Consider the following 21,897-nt stretch of genomic DNA (forward strand, 5'->3'; position numbering starts at 1 on the left):
TATTCAGGAAAAAAATTATAACTCTACTAGCATTATCCAGGGAGGAAACAGGGGACAGCGTTTGTATGGGAAAAATGGCGGTGTGGAATCCTCTTCATTAAGAGGATACCACAGCAGCTAGAGAAATGAAAAAAAAGTACGTGTAATATCTATAGCTGTCTCCCTTACCTCAAGCCTATACCGCAGAACGCGATAGAGACAACTGCAGAAAATCCAGAAAATCAACGATTCGTTGTCCCCTGATTCCTTCTCCGAAACTTAACCGATTTAAGTACTTTTTTCATTAAAGATTAAAAAAAGGCTTGAGCTGTGTTCCTATGTTTTGCTTTTTTTGTATAATCTATCCAAATCTGTTTTCTGGACGTTTGAACACAGTGGAAAATCTGGCCATTTTTTTGGGTTTTTGAACGTTCATATCTTATTTAATAATTAAATTATGAAAAAAAGGAAAACATAGGGACATTGTATTAGTGGCCGTAGATATTCAGGAAAAAAATTATAACTCTACTAGCATTATCCAGGGAGGAAACAGGGGACAGCGTTTGTATGGGAAAAATGGCGGTGTGGAATCCTCTTAAGTTCCCGTAGCTTCACCTTCATAGTTCATGTAGACATTCTTTTACTCAAGTTGGCCTCCTCTTTCATTATTTCTCCGTGGCATGCTGAACTATATTAACATACCTAACTTACCTCCTTCTTAGCTACCTAATTTCTCCGTTTACTGAACAACTATAATTATAGTAATGTACCTAGCCTCTACTTGGCTACCTGATTATGTCCCATTGGAAAATAGCAACATTAGGACAAAGTTATATCTCATAGATAGAGTTGGTTTAGCGCGAGAAAACTTTACCAACGTTGTTGAAACCACCAACGATATTACATCCATACAGCTCAGTTATCCATGTTATAAAGTTATCTAAATCCTATTATCTACTTTCATCAAAATCTGGAAACTTGTTTGGATTTTAGACACAAACTTTAGTGAGCAATTAAAACAAAGTTACGTTATCCCAAATGGATTATATAATAATTAACACCGCTTTATATGTAGCGATATCAGGATAATTTTTGCCGTAACAAGTAATCATAAAATAGATTGTCTTCGACAGTGTATTACTAGGGATAGGGATTATGGACCAAAATTCCTTATGCTATCAGAAGAATTGATCAATAAGCAGATTGCGGACCACCGTATATAATTTGTTCGCATTACGTCAAACCCAGCTGACATATTGCGAATAATATTGAATTGACATAAACCAACTAAATAACGTAGGTTCGTCAACTGCTTTGCTTTTTTCATCCGTCAATTTTGTATTCTACATTATGGTAATGAATACAAATAGCAAAAAACCAATAGAAAATGAAATATTTACAAAAAAAGTGCAAAAACCGATTTTTGTGTCCTTTTGACCTTGAAATTTAATAGTTGCGCACACTCTACAAATCCTACAATATGTAGGTTTTGAGACAACATTTTGGGTGTCATACAAATATTTACAGACTTACAGCTGGGTATCTCAAATTTAGAGGTTCCTACCTAATTTAAGCCTCATTTGACTGGACCACTTATGAATAAACTTTTTCGACGGTACGTACCGGTGGCACAGATAGCCTCCACAGGCATATTTTGTTGGGCTGGTAGTCGTCCGGGTAGTTCGGTGACTCCAAGTGGCCGCTGCTGTTCACCTGGATATCACCACCACATACCGCTGTAATAGAGTAACGATTTATCACTTTTTCAGGCAGAGGCAGTGGCAGTTTTTTTATAAGTATAGGCCATTATGATTTTGCCGCCCCTATGTACTATCAGAGAAGTTGATTCCTAGGCAGATGGGGGACCTACGTTGTTTGGTCGCGTTACGTAAAACCCAGCCGACGGTTCACAATTAACATTGACTTGACATGAACCGACCAAATGACGATGGTCTGTCAACTGCTTAGGAATCAATTTCCTCGATGGTACTAACTCTGCCACCATCCTAGGACGCTGCCACCCCTCCTAGGACACCATAGGACGCTGCCGCCCATAGGCCATGGCCTATAATGCCTATACATAAATCTGGAGCTGGTGCACCTGCAATGCGATTGCAATTAGAATTCACTACTAGGTACTGCGAGAAAGACACAAGTAGGATTGGATCTATGAGTACTTATTGGACCTATTTGTCGATACAAATCACAGATTTTAGAAACATTAATGTTTTATTACCTTCTGTGTTCTTATATTTAAATATTTGTGTTCTGTGGTACAAATACTAGACCTAAAGCCCGTTTCACCACTATAAGTGTGTGTATCTGTCGCAGCCGACTGGTTTAAATAGCCGTTCAATCAAACAGCTAGCCCTTTGACTGAACAACGCCAACCGCCAAAACACAACTTATCTATCGAATTATCGATAGAGTATGCTCGATCGAACATACTCTATCTGTCGGGTAAATTGTGGATAGTCTATCCGGCACTTATCAGTAAGTGGTGAAACGGGCCCTTATCGTTCTTTGTCTCTTTCTCGACCGCCGCCCATAATAACTTTTAGAAATCTATGCTCGAGGCTAGAGCAAAAAATTACTGTCTAGTTATTCATACTTTTAGCATATTGTGAACAACACGTTTTAGCTGCTATTAATAGATTATCGCATATATTAGAATATAAAAAAAAAAACTAGTAAGCTACTACCAAGTACCAATATAAGAATTCTGAATACAAAAAAAAAACGTTGTCGAAATTTACTACTAACCTTCATAATGGGCCTTGAATCCCTTATGGAGCTTGGCCCTGGAGCCGGGCTGGTAGACCACGGTGAGCCGGGAGCCGGTAGATCTCATGATGGGGCCCGTGCCTGACCCACACACACGGCCCAGGAGTGGGGCGTTGGGCATGTACCCGTCTCGGACCTCAACCCACTCTGAGTGACAGCCGTCGGATTTGTGGATGTCGATTTCTGGGAGCAATCATAAGAAAAGTTTGTGAGGCACAAGTTTGCTCAGCTCATTTTAGACAAAAATAGCATTTTGTATGCTTGCCCAAAGACTAAGCAGTGTATTAGTGATCAATAATTGTGTTTTATTGAAATTAGATTTGTAGTTATTTCATCAAAGAGTAAATATTCTACTTATCTATAAATCTTCACATACTTTACGTAGGATTATGAACGTAAAAGCACTAAAAGCCAAAGAAGTGTTTTCAATATTGTCGTATAAACGAGAACACGCTTTGTAACAAATCATTATTTTAAATATTTTAATCAAACATTAATTTAAAATCAAAATACATTTTTACACTATCTATGCACAATCATATTTAAGGGTTTAAGGGTGAAGCCAAACGAGCGTATTTTTGTGAGTCGTGAGTAGCAGAATTTCGTTAGCGTAAATATTTTTTCATACAAATCATGACTCACAAAATTACGCTCGTGTGAATCAAACAGGACTTTTGTATGAAACTGAATGCAGCAGAATTTCTGCCAGCCGAAATTCTGCGACTCACAATTCACAAATTACGCTCGTTTGACTTCACCCTAAATACTAAAAGCAAATATTCGTAGCAGTAGGCCAACTACGAAACCGTTTTGAGACTCAAACAATCGAATGAGAATGCCGCGTCCTGCTCTAACAACGTAATTTCTCGTTTGTTAGAGCAGGACGCGGCATTCTCGTACGATTGTTTGAGTCTCAAAACGGTTTCATGGTACGGCCCCAGGCTACGCGCGTTGCTACGCTCGTAGCTAGTTGCTACGCTGATCTTAAAACACCCTCGGTGTATAAATAGCAATAATATACACGTCCCTAATTTATCACAGTATTAGATATCACTTATTGACTAAGATTTAGAAGGGACAGTGAAAATAAACCCTTATTTATCAACCCCGAGTCCCCAACCCTTGCAAAGACAACATTGACGCGTGCAGTAATGAAATGTCTCCTCACATCGTATCATTTAATTAAATTAGCTTGGTATTAATTAATTGTTGTACAATCGCTATACTGCCTAGTTCAGGGTAATTACTACGTTATTAGGACACATTTCAATGTTGCAGGCAGAATTTAACTTTAGACCTTTCTTCTATTTGTGTGGGTTAGGCGCACGCCTTCTTAACGCTAATACGCTGCAGGCTAAAAGTCAAAGTTTAATGTTTGTGACCCAATCACAATGTAAATTTTGCGAACATGTCATTGATCGTTTCGTCATATGGGATTTATTTATTTTACATCACAAATAACAAATGATTGCTATGATGTGTTAGGCCAGATGGAATTCGATGATTGTGTCATGAATTCCAATTTCCATCTGACGCTTAAAAAATATATCGCAATTTAACACTAGCAAACGTTACATAAAATTTCGTACATTATATTATATTTTTACTTTGCTGTCGCCTTTATTATGAGTTGTGTAAATACCTAGGTATAAGTTAATTTCTTTAAGGGTTTCTTACATTTAATTTCTAAAAAAACACATCTGTTCGTACAAAAAGTTGTTGAATGTATAAATAAAATCTGTTTGAACAAAAAGTGAAACCTTGTTGAATGTGGGAATAAACAAACACGTGCCGGTAATTTGGACTTTCTCAGCGACATAAAGCGAATTAATTCGAGTACAATAAATCAAGCTAACGTCACGTCGAGTACGCCACTCCAGCGACGTAAATGTTTTACACACATTTCAAGAAACCGTCTTCCTCGTGACAAGATTTAATTAAATGCGGCTCAGGATTTTACGAGATGCTAAAGATCCTTACGAGGCTTTAAATTAGGGCCCTGTACATGCAGTCACAGTAATGTTTGAGCACGCTAAGGGTTAAAGGGCGCACTTAGCATGCTTCAGAATTCAAATGTTTAAGTAAATGTCGAACATTAAGACAAGGACATTTAGATTCTCCTTTTTCTTGTTTTTAATTAATTATTATTATCCTTTTGTACACGCTTTACAACACGTCCGTTTGAAAATATTGTAGGTAATGTACTTTTTTAAGTGCTCAGAGTGCACAGAGTGTAGTTGTAACTTAGTAATGTCCTGTAAATAATTTTTACAACAATAATTTACAACTACGCTTTTATCTATCTAGATATATCTATCTATATAGCTCTATCAAATATTAATTTGAATAGTCTAGTATAGGTAATATAGTCTAGTATAGTTATATTTGTATAAAAACTTTAATTAATGAATACACAATATTTTTACTAAGTCCACATGACGTACCAAGTAGAGCGACCTAAGTATAAATAATAATCTAATATTTTCATTTAAACGAATATTTTTATTTCAACGAATCGGTCTCTAATATTAAGCAATTATTAATTATTTAAACCCCTTTAAAAGCTTCGAGTAATACCGCAGTGTAAACGGCGAAGGCGAAGCTCACCTCTTTGATGTTTGCAAAAACTCAAAGCGCCGGGGGCTTCGTATTTATATCCCGGAGAAAACAGCGGTAATGGTCACAGTTGGTGGTTCTTGATACAATTTTATTGGTTAACGATTTGAGCCATCTCGCCTCTCTGATATTTAAAAGTTTTAATTTGAAAGGAAAGAGCAGTGTTCTAATAAGGACGATAAAATGTACGCCTCTTAATATTATAAGAATAGAAATTTAATTCTTCTTTTGTCTTAAATAATTAATATGATCTGATACGTGGGAGAGCCATGCTTCGGCACGAATGGGCCGGCTCGACCGGAGAAATACCACGTTCTCACAGAAAACTGGCGTGAAACAGCGCTTGCTCTGTGTTTCGCCGAGTGAGTGAGTTTACCGGAGGCCCAATCCCCTACCCTATTCCCTTCCTACCCTCCCCTATTCCCTTCCCTTCCCTACCCTCCCCTATTACCCTATTCCCTCTTAAAAGGCCGGCAACGCATCTGCAGCTCTTCAGATGCTGCGAGTGTCCACGGGCGACGGAAGTTGCTTTCCATCAGGTGACCCGTTTTCTCATTTGCCCCTTTATTTCATAAAAAAAAAAACTACAGCTACGACTGCTACGAACACAGGGGTGACAAAGGCTCTCTCACGAAAATTCATAATTTTAGCAGAATTGAACTGGCTGGAAAAGGCTGTATTAAAATAACATTTCGGTCGCAAGTGGGTGGGAAATCGAACACGTCGCTAGTGCGTCGACTGCGGTCTGTTCCAATTAGCACGTGTTTTAATTAAACTTATACGTGACGCCGCACCGCGCCGCAAACGCAGCGGGTAATGAACCAGACTGTATACTTGAATATGTACAAACAATATATTTATTCAGCCCAAAACGATATAAAAAGTTTATTTTGGTAAATGCCTATTCAACAATAATAATATGACTTTCGTACACTGTATAAATTAGTGCTATCTTTGAATCTATTGGAAAATTCTTAGTTGAAATTTAGTATATAGAAACGCGGGTACAGGCAGTTAAATTCGACATGTGTTAAGGGAACTATTTGGCAGAGCTTTTGACCCTCTCATTATTCACTTTATTATTATTAAATAAATTATTATAATATATAATTATGTTACTTATAATATCAACATTACATTAGCTGTGTAACAAATGTATGAAAGTTTTCGTTTTTTCTCCGCAAAGAAATGGCTAATTACTGTTTACTAACAAAACTTTGTTTTCTTGTCACAAACAAGAAAACGTAATTTAACATTTCTCTGACAAAATGTATTGGTGCTTCCACACTGTCGTTAAAAAAAATATTTAGTAACGTTAATAAACACTTGTTAGCAAACATTTATTAATCACAAAATATTATGTTAAAAAATGTTAAAAATGTTTTCATGTTAGAAAATGCTTAGTAAACGTAAGTTAACAAACTACCACAAAATAAAACATGTGTTACCTTTTATAAAGGTGACGACGGGATATGCGGTGAGTGTTAGTAAACATTCGTAAGCATTTTCTAGTGTGAGTGAGTACTTACTACATAATATTATTGTAACAGTTACTAACAAAATGTAACAATTGACAACATTAATTGAAAGGGCGTTTGTGCACTACACGGAATTTTACCGTCCGGCGTTCCGATTTCTTACATTTTGATATGGCAAACGTGAAACTTATGAACGTCGGACGGTAAAATTCCGTGTAGTGCACAAACGCACTTAGTAAATGTTTTTAATTTTTATGTTAAGTAGTAAATGTTTACTTACAAACATTTTCTAACGCCAGTGTGGGAGGACCATGACGTTGCCTAAAACATTTCATTTATTCGGCGCTACCACTCGTATAATTCCAAAATCAGTTGGCTCGAAAAGGTTGAATCACTTGAAAGTAACAAATGGAGATTGAAAATGTATGCATTTTGTGGGCTGAAACAACTAGCTTAATGGATGGGCGGTGTAGTCAGTGGAATTAATGAATTTACTCTCATCCCTGCCATCCTCCACGTGTTACGTCAACGTGTGTGTGTAACTCTCAGTTTTCGGACAGGAACATTCTCTGCATACTCTACATTCAGTTAATGCTTACTGCCACACTCAGAGATATTTCGTGATTATTTGACTAATTTAAAGTTTGACAGAAAATTTATGAAGTTTAAATAAAATCTTCGTTAAAATAAAGCAATCAAGCTCTCTGCGTGCGTCTGTTGGTCATATTATATACTAGCTGTCCCGGCAAATGTTGTTTTGGCATCATAGTATTTCTACTTCATCAGTTGATACAAAATCTTACCCCCTCTTTTGTCCCCTAAGAGGGGTGGCCCCCCATCAACCACACAAAAATTTATACACCAGATGTTAAGTTGGAAAAACAGTTAATAATATGAAGTAAGTCATTTAAAGAAAAAAGTTTGATACAACTTTTTTCTTTAATGGACTGACGCCCTCTTTGGTCCCCTTAGAGGGGTGGGGGGGGGGGGGGGGGGTGATTTTATACATCAGACGTTGGGTTGGAAGAAGGCAAATATATCTGCGAAAACCGCATGCAAATCGGTTCAGTAGTTTTCGTGTTAAAGCAAAAGTCTTATACAAAATCTGACCCCCTCTTTCATCCCTTTAGAGGGGTGGGGAGAAAATTTTTTATACACCAGATGTTAAGTTGGAAGAAGACAAATATATCTGCGAAAACCGCATTCAAATCGGATCAGTAGTTTTCGTGTGATAGAGGAACAAACATACAGACAGACAGACAAACAGACAGACAGAAAAAAAAACTGACTACATTTTTGGCTTCTATAGCGATGTAGTGACACCCTCCGCTTATTATTTTTTGAATATCTTTAATGTACAGAATCTTCATTTCTACAGTTTTTTTATATGTATAGATATAGATATCGACGGTCCCTACGTATAAAAGGTCATGTCCAAAATAGCAATTTTTTTTATTGCATCATGCCCTTCCATATAATGAGACGCATATTCCTACATTATTATTATTTTTCTATCACAAGTAATTCCAAAGATAAAAAGATGTAAATGACGACAAGTAGGAGGTTGTATTAGATTATACTGTGGTAAATGCGGACATCTATACTTACCGTCTTGTACCGCGTTGAAAATTACGCGCTGTCCCGCGTCATGTCGTACATGTCCGTTTCTACCTCTAAGGTAGCGAATTATTTTTAGACTTGTTATCATTTACGTTTAGCTATTATAAGATTTTTGTTCGTTTTTATTGGGTCTAGTGCCACACATTCAATCAAATTCAAACCAATATGAGGATTTAAGTGTTATAAATAATCAGCGATGTGAAATAATTGCTGCAACGGAGGCTGAGGCTTCTTTTCATCATGAAAAACCATCAATGCCTTACTGTTATGGATATAGAGCAAAAAAATCGCGTTTGTTGTTTGAGGTCCGCAATAATCAATAAATTTTATTTTAATTTTAATTTATTTCTTATAGCGCCAACAAAAAAACGTAATTTGTGTAAATTTCTACTATTGCGGTTCTTGAGATGAAGCTTGGTGATAGACAGGCGGACGACATATAGAAAGCGAAGTCTGATAGGTTCCCGTTTTCAATTATTAAGCACGGAAACCTAAATGCTTGAAAATATACTATCATATTATTTTATTTAAAGAAAGAAAATAAAATATTTTTATGTTTGCGGCTTTGCAAGAACATTGAGTATGAGTTTCGACTGCATATTTGTTTTGCGAACAAAAGGCGTTGAATTGGCTATGTATTTAATGAACTGGTATTTATTTTATATAACACAGTTAATAAATAATGTAACATTAATTAAAAACTATAAAGAACAGTCCTTGTTTGCTCGATAGATGGACTAACGACGGTAAAAGAAGCCCTTTCAAATAATCTTCCCCGTTTCTTTCATTTTCCTGTTTCCTTGCTTCTATTTATCTTAGCGTAATAATTTATAGCCTATAACCTTTCTCGATAAATGAGCTATCAAACACTAAAAGAATTTTCTAAATCGGACCAGCAGTTCCTGAGATTAGGGCGTTCAAACAAACAAACTCTTCAGCTTAATAAGATAAGGTGTTCTGTCAATTTGGTAGTCGCAAATTGGGATGAAATACTATTTTGTTCCTGCGAGGAACATGTAAGATGCATCATGCTGCAGCTCTGTATTCAATAGTAGTGCCGAAAATTACGACCTTCATAAATTCTCAAAAGTCAGTAAAAGCTGAATATAATAATAGACTCAGAATTATATTTTGCCGTCCAGACTTGTCCACCGTAGAAGTTATAATGAAGCCTCAAAGAATTTATTCATATTAAGATGCAATAAAAGTCTGAGGTCGTCAATATTGGTCACCTAGGTCTCAAAATTGGAAAAGGTATTGCTCAAGTATACAAAAAGACCAAGAAGAAGAAAAAGGCAAATGATCTGGGCATTTGTTATCTTCAAGATGTAAATATGTTGAATTTTTTTTACAGTAGGTATCATTGACAAATTTGCAAAAATATTATATTAAAAATCTAAATCATAGCACCGATGCATTTTGTAAATAAAAGCATTATGATGCTTTTGTTTAGTGAAAACAGAATTAGTTTATATATTTATACTAAAATTTGTAGACTTTGGAAAATTAAACAGTTTAACTTATCAAATAATCACATTTTATTAGAATTTTTCATTATGGACCTATAGTTATTGATGACATGTCCTTTTATTCGTTCATTATAACATAGAAAAAACTTTTTAAATTAGCAGCGTATAAAAAGATATGTCTGTGTTTTTTAGTTTTTCTTACTGAAGAGGCAGAATTTGTATTACTTATACATGCTAAACCTATAAATTATGACAATACGAACCATTTTATATAGTGCTTAATGAATTTAGAACCTAATATAATATTTTAATTCTTCCAAAGTAAAAACGGACATGTACGACTTAACCGTTATGGGCAGTCTTGAATTGTTACCGTAAAAACGGTCACCTTCCAATTTTGGCAAAAATACTGTAAATATTTAAAATTGTGTTATATAATGACAAACGGCCTACATTAAGCTTTACAGATCAATAAAAATAATTTTGTTTATGTTTAATGGTAATCTACAGTAACAGTTTGAATCTTAAAAACGCTCTCCTGAAAACCACTACTTTTGACATGTCGCTTTATACGTAGGGACCGTCGAATTATGCATGGGCGTACCCAGGTAGGGACAAGGGGGCAGCTAGTACCCTAGAAGATAAAATAAACAACAATTATTTTTCTGGCAAGTGGGAATTACAAACGTGTTACCTACTCTGCGCAAAATGAGGTGTTGGAAACAAAATATATTTTCAGTCACATTTCAATATACTAGACCGACCAACTTCTCGAAACAGGTATGCTGCCCCCCCTAGCTGAAATCCTGGGTACGCCCATGTGTATATGAGAAACAACGCATAGCACTCCAGGATTTCCGGTAGAAAACAAAGCGGGCATACAATATATTCGCCGTGCAGAAATGAGACTCTTTCTCTCGGGCTTCTCTCTCGCCGGCGGTAAACTATTTCTCCATTCTACGAATTTTCGATCAGGTCACGTGTCCCGACGCAAGTTTAACATTTTAACCCATCCCAACGAAGTGTACAACGACGCATTAAAAGTTTTCACTTCAATAATAAAATGAATTTATACGTCTGGTCGCGCTTAAGATTCTACAATATGTGAGACTCAAGACTATTGACCTTTCATAACATATTTATCTAAAATTCATAAAACATTTTATTACGGTATAAAACACCGAATGCCACACATTTTCATAAGATTTTCTAGCTTCTAATGAACGTTTTATGATACCTCCATTAAACAGTCTTGATACTTTACGATCGTCACACAAAATTTTATGCGTATCAGCGAAATTAAGGTCCATTGATTGGGATCTTGATTTGGGATCAAGTGTCCTTTCCATTTTGGGGCTCTCGTACCCCGAGCAAACACTCCACTCTGCTTACACTGCTCTTTTCATTTCATATTGAATATCTTATAAGTACCGATCTAATGTTAAAATTTGAAGCGATCTATTTTAATTGTATTTTAGCTATATTTTAGCATTGATTATCTTACGGGTTTATACATCTTCAATTTCTGTCAGCGATTCTGTTAATATTATAGTGCTATCAGGAAAATTGAATAGTAGACAGAAAGTGGACTACATTATAATTATGGTTGGGTTATGGCAAGCCCTGTCAATAGATACACGACCAAATTACGTACGTCAACCATCTGCCTTTAAACCGATTTCTCTAATGGTACATTAATTATTAAGTTCACAGGGTTACTTACCAGTGATGTTAAGCATGACTCTCTCCCCGTGAGTGGCGACGATGCGCCACTCGCACTTGTCCGGTGTGGTGGGCTGCTGCTCCGCGCCCCAGCCTGGCGAGCTGAACCAGCCGGAGTTACCAAGGAACGTCTTGCCGCACTCTGTACGAAAACAAAAAGGTTACACAAATGACAGCAAGACTCGCTGAGCAGCAGAGTTGCAAATAATGCAATACTTTAGTAAATGCATTGACGTTTCATTACTCATTACTAAAAGTAATGAGTAATGGAGTCAGTGTCCTTTACTCATTACTTTTAGTAATGAGTAATGGTGTCAGTTCCCAATACTCATTACTTTTTTTTAATATATTTTTTTTTAATAAATTCTCATTACATTTTTTTGAATGAGAAAAGTATCATCTTTACATTACTCATTTTTTAATTTAATGTGCATTTTAAAAATGAACATTACAAATGGAGAACAGCGAGGGATCCCCCCGGCTACCGCACAAGTACCTTCGGGCAAGCAAACTTTCAAGACTTCACCAACATCACTCTCGTGAAACTTGCTCCCCCCCCCCCCCCCTTGGATGTCGAATCCAAAATAAAAAAAAATTATATGAAAATAGTTGTCACCCCTATTACTCGGTAATAGTTTGTATAGGTACTCATCAAAAAAAAAAAAAAAACAAACTCCTTAACTATACCATCCCAATATTTTTTTATTAACATAATGAGACGTCTTCCACTACACTTACATTACTTTTAATAGTAATGTAATGGACATGTAATGGACATGTCCATTACATTACTAATTATATATTATAAATTAATGTAATGGACATGGATTTGCATTACCCATTATTTGCATTTAATGGACAATGAAGGTCTGATAATAGCTCATTATTTTGTAAAATGGCAAATGTAAAATACTCCATTACATTTTTTTATGTAATAAGTAATGTGAATATTCACATTACTCATTACTTTTTTTTAATGTGTAATGGAGGACCACACATTACACATTAATCATTTAATGAGTAATGGATATTAATTAAATTTCCATTGAAAAAAGTAATGAGTAATGCATTATTTTTTACAGATTTTTGCAACGCTGCTGAGCAGGTCGTTGCAATCAGAATGAAAATTCAGACGAATTCTCTAATATTAGTCTTTTCTTAGTAATGCAAGATCAAGAGCAAGTCATGTTTTTATTCTTCGCTACGCTTACGCTATTACGTAAATAGTGCTTTTAGTGATAGTGCTGCGTAATACATCACAAATATTTATGACAATCATTCAGTAAGAGTAATATTGCGTAGCTACACCAAGACTAGTAAAAAATGTAACAAGTCTATAATATCAAAACCACTTACTCGCACACTTATACAGTAGATTCGTTTGAGCGATATCGCTAGCACTCAACCTCACTCTCTGTCCGATCTCCGGTCTCTTCTTCCCGTGAACTTCTAGAGGGAGAATGGTGTCCAAGTAGGTCCCCTTACTAAAGGTATTCCTGGCGTAGTGCATTATAGAGTCATAGTCGTAGGTTTGCCCCAAAGAGTTAACCTCCTCATCTGTCAGCTTGTTGAAGTTATATTCTTGCCCTGAAATAAGTTTTTATGGTTACCACAGGTAAAACTACCAAGGCTTCAGTTTCGAAATCAGCGGGCAGCGGGGCGGGAGCGGCAGCGCGTTTCAATGTATAGATTTATATGGATAAGCCGTCTAGTATGCCGTACGCTGCAGATATCGGTGCCTGTCCATATATACATAATCCATTATGAAGCGCCGCCCCCACTCCCGCTCCGCTGCCCACTGATTTTGAGACTGAAGCCTAAGGTTTTAAAGTTAACACAGTTAGGACACTAAAATTCTTTCGCTGATGAAAACAAGGACGAATTCAGATACAAGTTAGTGGGGATATTATGAAGCTTTAGTAAATGACGTGTGTTAGCGCTACTCCTGGTTTCTATGAATTGCTATCAAATTCCTCCCGTAGTTAGCAATATGAAGCTAGCAAGGGAATTTCTTGTAAATTCATAGATACCCGTGCTGTTGGCGATAAATGTAGTGCACAACTGACAAGCCATATTATGCTATACTTAATGATAGTTTGATCGAAAAGTTGCAAACTAGGTATTTGGCATATCTATACACTGTACAGTTGCAGAAACTTCTTTCTTGAACATTTCTCAAATTGCCTATTGTATTTTATAACTAAGACGATTGTTAGACTTTAAGTTCAGAAGCTAGGCTTTATCTAACTTGTTATGATATTCTTGAAAAGTCTAGCTCACATTTGTTACCCCATATTCATATTGTAATCAGTTTTGAAACAAACTATGTAAGAATACTCAAAAGTTTCCTTCGCTGTAGCTGGTAAACTAGACTCCCCTGCGGCTATCGTTCATAAATTTTATTGAAACTATAGGTTTACTATATTTAATATAAGAACTTTTTATCTACTCGTATTTATTAAAACCTTTTATACAGAAAGTAAACATTTACGGCTACACTCAGAGACATAATAACACCTCCATCGTGGGTATTGCAGACACAATTGATTTTCAATTGTTATGCGGCAGCTGGCTACCGCTTGGGGATTGATGGGATAATTATGTTTATACTTGAAGAGATTATCCCTATAGGTATCATCGAAGAAATTTTTTCATAGGCAGTTGACGGATCTGCGTCATTTGGTCGGATCTGTCGGATGGGGTTTTTTTATGAAAGAAGGGCGCAAACGAGCAAACGGGTCACCTGATGGAAAGCAACTTCCGTCGCCCATGGACACTCGCAGCATCAGAAAAGCTGCAGGTGTGTTGCCGGCCTTTTAAGAGGGAATAGGGTAATAGGGAAGGGTAGGGATGGGAAGGGAAGGGAATAGGGGAGGATAGGGAAGGGAATTGGGCCTCCGGTAAACTCACTCACTCGGCGAAACACAGCGCAAGCGCTGTTTCACGCCAGTTTTCTGTGAGAACGTGGTATTTCTCCGGTCAAGCCGGCCCATTCGTGCCGAGGTTGGCTCTCCCCATGGTTTGACATAATGCGCGTTTCATTTATTGTTAAAAACGATCAAAACGCTCAAAATAGGAGGAATTTGATCGTTGTCGTACGTAGGTCCGCCATATCCTGCGGCCTATGAATCAAAATCAACTTCTCTGATAGTATACATAGAAATATTATATTAATATCAATTTTAATCGACAGCAATCTGATAGATAAATTGATTCATGCTTCATTAGGATGCACAAGTATTGACTATTGAGCCAATAGTTTATGAATTAATTTCATCACTAAATATGATTTTTGCATTCAGAAGTATTTCGTAAACATCCCAATTACTTTTTGTCCTGTTATTAATGCAAGAAAAAAATTTACTGATAATTTCGTTATATTAATACAAAAAATGGCATATAAAACATAATTATGAGCATATTTGACAAGTGCAAATACATAAAAAATATTAACTATCAAATGAAGATGCAATTTAAGCAGACCTGTTTATATACTAGTAGCTAGTAGCTAGTAGATACAATATTTCTCATAAAGATGGAAATTCTGATGATATCACATTGACTATAGCTGTACTCATCTGCGTGGGCTATATTAATTATTGTATTACATCACCCATTCATCATCCAGGTTTCAAATTCCCTGTTAGGTTTCATAAGATCGTATCAAGAAGATAGGTATATGTGAAAAAGATTTTTCGATCTCGAAAAATTTATATTAAGTGGATATCATATTTTTGAAGATCTCGCTAAATTAACTTTGCTGCCTTTTGAAAGTTTACGTAAACTATTTGACTCTTCACGTATTCCGTTTATTCGTTTAACGTTACGTATAACATTTATTCGCTAGCCCATTTCAATACGTTCGCGTTTTCAAGATTATTATCAAGCAAATTTTTCGTGAGTTCATTTTGATAAGAGATTTCGAGATTTTGACGATAAATTGTGGTTCGCACAATTTCTCGACAAAAATCTCGAAAGCGGTTGCTAACAGAGATAGAAAGGATTTAATATCTCGATTTGATGGTCCTAAAATATGGATTGTTATATTTGTAGGACAATGTTACTCTTAAACTATTAGCCTATCAATATAAAAAAAAATCAGGGTATCCGTTTTAGGGTTCCGTAGTAAACGAGACCTTGTTGATTACAGAACCCTAAAACGAATATTTAACTTATAGAAAATATTAAAAATAAAAAGCAAATATTATTAATAAATAAGTTGTTTAGCACGTCTAAAGACGCAGCGTTATTCCACTCTTTTTATAAACCAACGAATTTAATTTCGAAATTCTTTCCCGAAAACGTCTTACAGACAGGATTCTCTGACGTATAAACTTTGAAATTAATTTCCATTAATCCGGTTTGAATGGATCGGAGTTGACAAGTGGATTACCGTGTTACCTGCAGCCTGGTGATACCGGATACGGCTAAGTGTGTCAAAGCCGTCAAAGGTAAGGAAACTTTGAAAACTTGCATAATTACTGGACGTACCTATTTGTGTAAAATATTACGTCAACGAATTGAATGCTGATAAAAATATTAGTCAGGGAGCCCTTGAACATTTTTTTTTTATTACTATCAAGCTAATTTTTTGTAAGTAGCTTCATTTTGATAAGACAAAAAAAAATTATTTGCGAAAAACTTTGAAAGTGGTAGCTAACCGAAATAGAAAGCATTTCATACTTTGATTTGATGGTCCTAAGATATGGATTGTTGTATTTGTAGGACAATGTAATTCTTAAATTATATACTATAATATTACTAAATAATTTACCAATATACAAAAAACAGCTGGTTAGGGTTCCCTTTTAGGATACCGTAGTCAGCCAAGTTTTGTTGATACTTGATAGTAATCAAAAAAATTTGTTCTAGGGCTCCCTGACTATATAACTTATAGTCAGGGAGCCCTAGAACAAACATTTTTGATTACTATCAAGTATATAAGACAAAAGCAACTGCTTTTGCCAATTAATGAATGGATAAAGGACACGCTTGTTAATCTATATTCCTAGAATTCTTCTTCCCAGAAAATTTTTGGGTCCTTCAAATATTTAAGTAGATGTGTGACTAAAAATAAATTTCAAAATAATATTAGAAGCTTGTTATACTAACAAGTTCAACTATTTAATTATAAAACTGTGCCCTTGCATTGCTATAAAGCTTTGCGCCATTTAGTTTGGAACAATCCGAACAAAGTTTAGCAATATGAAATTTTGTCAGGAAGTTGATTGACAAAGTACGCAAAAAAGTTAAGCGGCAAATTACCGAGTTTTATTTAGCTCACTTTTTCGGAAACTGATATTTTGTGGCCGAACTTTTTATTGTTGTAATTTAAAATAACAAATACGAATGGGTTTCACATTTTTATTAAACGATTTAATTCTGGAGAAACCCTCAAGTCCTCTACAGAAGACCTCAACATTATTATTCACAGTTGTTATAAACAACAGTTACTGAAGGCTAAGATAGGGCAACTTAGATACAAGCAACGATCTTAATTAGTTTATTGAGTTTATCATTATTCATTAGTCATTACGAAATAATTATGTACACATACATTTTTATCGCAGAGTAAAAATACTTTCGTGTTTAATATCATGCTATTAATTAATTATTATTATTATTTGTTTTACAACCTTTGCAGTTGCGTTTGTATTGTGTATAATATATTATGTTTTGGGACTGATCGAGCATTAGTTTTAACTTCATCATTTGTATCTCAAATCTTTAGCCAAAACTATCAAAGAAGCCTATCAAAGATACCTAGGCTGATGGCGTCTGGCGGACCTAAGTAATTTGGTCGTGTTAAGTCAAACCCATCCGACAGATCACAATGTATAACATGGAATTGACATAAGCCGATCAAATGACGTAGGTCCGTCAACTGTCTATGAATAAATTTCTTCTAAGGTACAATGTAACTACATACTACACAATTTCCAAAAATACAAATCGCTTAGGCAATATTATGTTGTATCCTCATTAAGACAGTCATAAGTAAATAAAACGTAGAATAATATGATATAAATCCTATATATAAAACATTTCCGCAAGCCTGCCAAGAATAATCGAGGATAAAGAATACAAAGAATTCTATTTATAGAAGTCTTTGAAAGAATAGCGGATAGGCAGTTCCGTACTTTCAGCAACTTTGACTGCTTCTGATGGAGCGGCGTGACATGCTCAATGCGAGTCACTGGGTCATACCGATGATATATGGATGGGGACAGACGTTTAAGGGTCAATTAAGAGGAGCCCACACCGCCCTTTTTTCCATACAAACGTTGTCCCCTGTTTCCTCCCTGGATAATGCTAGTAGAGTTATAATTTTTTTCCTGAATATTTACGGCCACTAATACAATGTCCCTATGTTTTCTTTTTTTTCATAATTTAATTATTAAATAAGATATGAACGTTCAAAAACCCAAAAAAATGGCCAGATTTTCCGCTGTGTTCAAACGTCCAGAAAACAGATTTGGCTAGATTATACAAAAAAAAAGGCAAAACATAGGAACACAGCTCAAGCCTTTTTTTAATCTTTAATGAGAAAAGTACTTAAATCGGTTGTTTTGGAGAAGGAATCAGGGGACAACGAATCGTTGATTTTCTGGATTTTCTGCAGTTGTCTCTATCGCGTTCTGCGGTATAGGCTTGAGGTAAGGGAGACAGCTATAGATATTACACGTACTTTTTTTTCATTTCTCTAGCCCCTGGTGTATCCTCTTAAGACACATTACTAAATTAGTATGTATTTGACAGACTTGTATGACGTGCCGGTTTTAGCACTACAAGCGCCCTGGGCGAGAATTCTTTGGCGCCAGTGTGCTGGTAGTGTTGAAAAAATTGGCACACAAATTTTGTATGCTTTTTATCCGGCGCCCTTGGCGGTGGCCCAGTGTCCCCCCCCCCCCCCCCTAACGCCGCTACTGCAAGCACTTGAAGTTTGTCAAATCCATACAAATTTAGAAATGCATCTACGCGTCGCATTGCCAGTGCGGTCTGAATTGACACACGCGTCAGCTGATAGTTTAGGTCTGTTGCCGAGATTTTGTGAGAAGTTTACGTTATGTCTGCCTGTCTGCTCATGCTGCAACTGCTGAACTGATTTTTATGGAATTTGGTATGGAGATACCGTGCTTCGAGTCCTTTCAACCTGGTAAAATGTACGGTTCCCACGCATTTAAACGAATTTTAACGCAACGAAGGTGCGGGCGTTATCTAGTACTTAAATAAGTGCTATTTTTTGCTATGGCTACTAATAAAAAAGGTTTCTATGATATAATAGACAAAGTGAGATATTGTGACAACGGAAATCTGTTCGCCATAAGTTTTTATTCATTCTCATAATCTCATTTCTGCCAAGTCTGAGCCCTGATGGCGGTTGAAGGGGATAAGACGTTGATTTACCTCTATTATATTCTGAAAGAAAGGAGCAAAATACCTACTACTAAGTCGGATAATGTTACCTCTATTTACGTTCCCTCAATTTTTAAATAAGTATGCGAGCGTGCTACTAAAATAAACGCGCGGATTTTGGCAAAATAGAACTTTAATTACATCAAAATATATGTGATATGAAGTTAATTAAGGTGACGTTGTTGGTATCGCAAATGTGGACTTTAATATGGGAAGATTGGTTTAAAATTTTAGTTTCATAATAATGTACGTACTATCAGAACCGACGCAGTCTTTGTATGTAAAGATAATAAACTTTTTAGTAAGTATATTATTGTTACAAAATGGGCCATAAAAATAATTACGCAAAGTAATTGTCTAGTTGACCAAATTGTAAAATTTAACCATTTTGAAAACCCACTTAGACATACGCAAATTTCATCAAAATTGGTCCACCCATTTAGGAGGAATTTTGTCACTATAACACACGAACAAAATCTAATGTATAAGATTTTCGTGTCACGGTGTGCGTGGTTGAACTCGACCGAATCGAATGGGCTCGACCGATTTTCGTGAATCTTAGCGAGCATATCGGCTAGGGTGGAGAATCGGACAACATCTACTTTTTATATTGATAAGTGCATTTGTTGAATAAATAATAGTAAATTTCCGAGAATAGAATAGAAATAACATTTCTATTCTATTCTCGGAATCGGACAACATTGACAAGAACATTTGTTGAATAAATACTTAAATTATTACACCTCGAGACTAACGGCGACCATTGTTTGTGCGACGGGATAGCGATGGACGTTGCCATAGCAACATACTTATTTAGTCACTTCAATAAAATAATATGGGCAAAATACTATGGCAAAACAACGGTTGCCGGGACAGCTAATACAATAATAATATAAAGATTAAAGACTGTAAGAATTTCACTTTCCCTCGTTGGTCAAGATAAAGTACAAGATTACGAAATTAATCTTTTAAGTCGGCATGGGCCATTGAAGGCCAGTCCTAAGTGCTTAGAACTGAGGCTAGTAGAGTTCGCAATGAAAAGGTTGTTCGGTGTAAGGCCTATAAGACGCACATGAATCGAGGTCAAGAACCACGTTGAAGGGAACAAGCTACGCACTCACCCCGGCTTACCCACAAATGCTTAGAAAAATATTTTATTTCCTCTTTCCCTTATACTTTGAGGTTAGGTAATCTTAAGTGACTCTGAGAAAACGGACTCCATCGTGGCAATTACGAGAAAATTATTCTGAAACGCTGACATTTAAGTAATTGCTTTGGAGTCTTTTGGCCTATGACAAAGGCAAAGGTATTTGCCGATAAAGTATAAAATAATGATACCATCGCGCCATCGTTCAAACCTTACTTTCCCTAAAATGTAACGCAATTTTCTCATAATGCGGCATTTTTGGTTATATGGGATAACATTTTTAGTGTTATTACGAAGCTTGAAAGCTTTTCATGGTATAATTCGGATAAACCATAAACAGTGATTTGGTGTGCATCAGAGGCAATTATTAAGAATTTTTAAAATTATTATTATTATCTACCTATTTCTTTATATTATAACTAGCTGTTCCGGCAAATGTTGTTTTGCCATTTAAAGTATTTCGCCCATATTATTTTATTGAAGTGACTAAATGAACTATGTCACCATGGCAACGTCCATCGCTATCCCGTCGCACAAACAATTGTCGCCATCAGTCTCGAGTTGTAATAATTTAAGTATTTATTCAACAAATGCTCTTGTCAATGTTGTCCGATTCCGAGAATAGAATAAGTAGAAATGTTATAACAAAAGTGATTAATTCATGTTTTATTGAAAATTGAAACTGAGCCTTTAGTAAAATTGCTATCGTTATTTTCAACATCGAAATTATAAATTTAACAATATAAGCGACGGATATCTAACCTTTATCATTTTCGACTTTTTGGTACGTTTTGGATTTTATCGAATGCAAGTCTAAGGGCCTGTTTCACCACTTCCTGATAAGTGCCGGATAGGCACTTATCAGGAAGTGGTGAAACAGGCCACCATCCACAACTTATCTGACAGATACTCCTAACTCTATCTGCCAGATAGCTTGTGGATAGCCGGCACTTATCAGGAAGTGGCGAAACAGGCCCTAAGTGCCCTAAACATAATTCGCCTAAGCGTTTGGAAATGGGACCACAATATAATATTTTATATAACATCAGCCTATAATAATATGTCATTTTTAAGAGGAGTCCACACCGCCGTTTTTCCATACAAACGTTGTCCCCTGTTTCCTAAACAACCCAAAAAAATGCCCAGATTTTCCTCTGTGTTCAAACACCCAGAAATCAAAACTGGCTAGAATATACAAAAAAAAAAAAACATAGGAACACAGTTGAGCTGTGTTAAGTTAGTACTTAAATCGGTTAAGTTTTGGAGAAGGAATCAGCGGACAACGAATCAAAGATTTTCTGTTCTTTTATTAGAACCTTTGTCGTGTTGTCTCTATCGCGCTCTGCGGTGGGAGACTTGAGATTGGTGAGACAGGAATATATTTTCAATTTCTCTCGCCCTTGGTGTATCCTCTTAACCCCTTACCTGACATAATATTATCTCGTATGATCTGCACGTGTTTGTCTCTATCCGGTCGGGTGTGCTCGTGCCAGAACCCCACCACGTGGCCCAGCTCGTGCACCACTATACCGAACTTGTCGCAGTTCTTCCCGATGGAGATGGCCTGGGCACCACCACCGCGTTTGCCGACGAAGGAACAGCATCTAGGTGGAATGAAGAAAAGTCATATTTAGGCGAAAGTGTCTTATAAATTTAATATACCTAG

At 36.1% G+C, this 21,897-nt stretch overlaps 1 protein-coding gene across 3 annotated transcripts in view; it reads right to left on the bottom strand.

The window, feature by feature from the left end:
• LOC121727229 (tolloid-like protein 1) overlaps positions 1–21,897 on the bottom strand; it is an 85,277-nt gene that overhangs the window by 14,250 nt on the left and 49,130 nt on the right. For all 3 annotated transcript variants that reach the window (XM_042114940.1, XM_042114939.1, XM_042114941.1), the window contains exons 7-11: positions 21,657–21,835; positions 13,025–13,255; positions 11,670–11,810; positions 2,743–2,946; positions 1,603–1,715 (exon numbers count right to left, since the gene is read on the bottom strand). In XM_042114940.1, coding sequence (XP_041970874.1) covers positions 1,603–1,715; positions 2,743–2,946; positions 11,670–11,810; positions 13,025–13,255; positions 21,657–21,835 — 868 coding nt within the window. The remainder of the gene's footprint in view (positions 1–1,602; positions 1,716–2,742; positions 2,947–11,669; positions 11,811–13,024; positions 13,256–21,656; positions 21,836–21,897) is intronic.

The sequence above is a fragment of the Aricia agestis genome, chromosome 5 (assembly GCF_905147365.1).
Source record: "Aricia agestis chromosome 5, ilAriAges1.1, whole genome shotgun sequence".
Taxonomy (NCBI): Eukaryota; Metazoa; Arthropoda; class Insecta; order Lepidoptera; family Lycaenidae; genus Aricia; species Aricia agestis.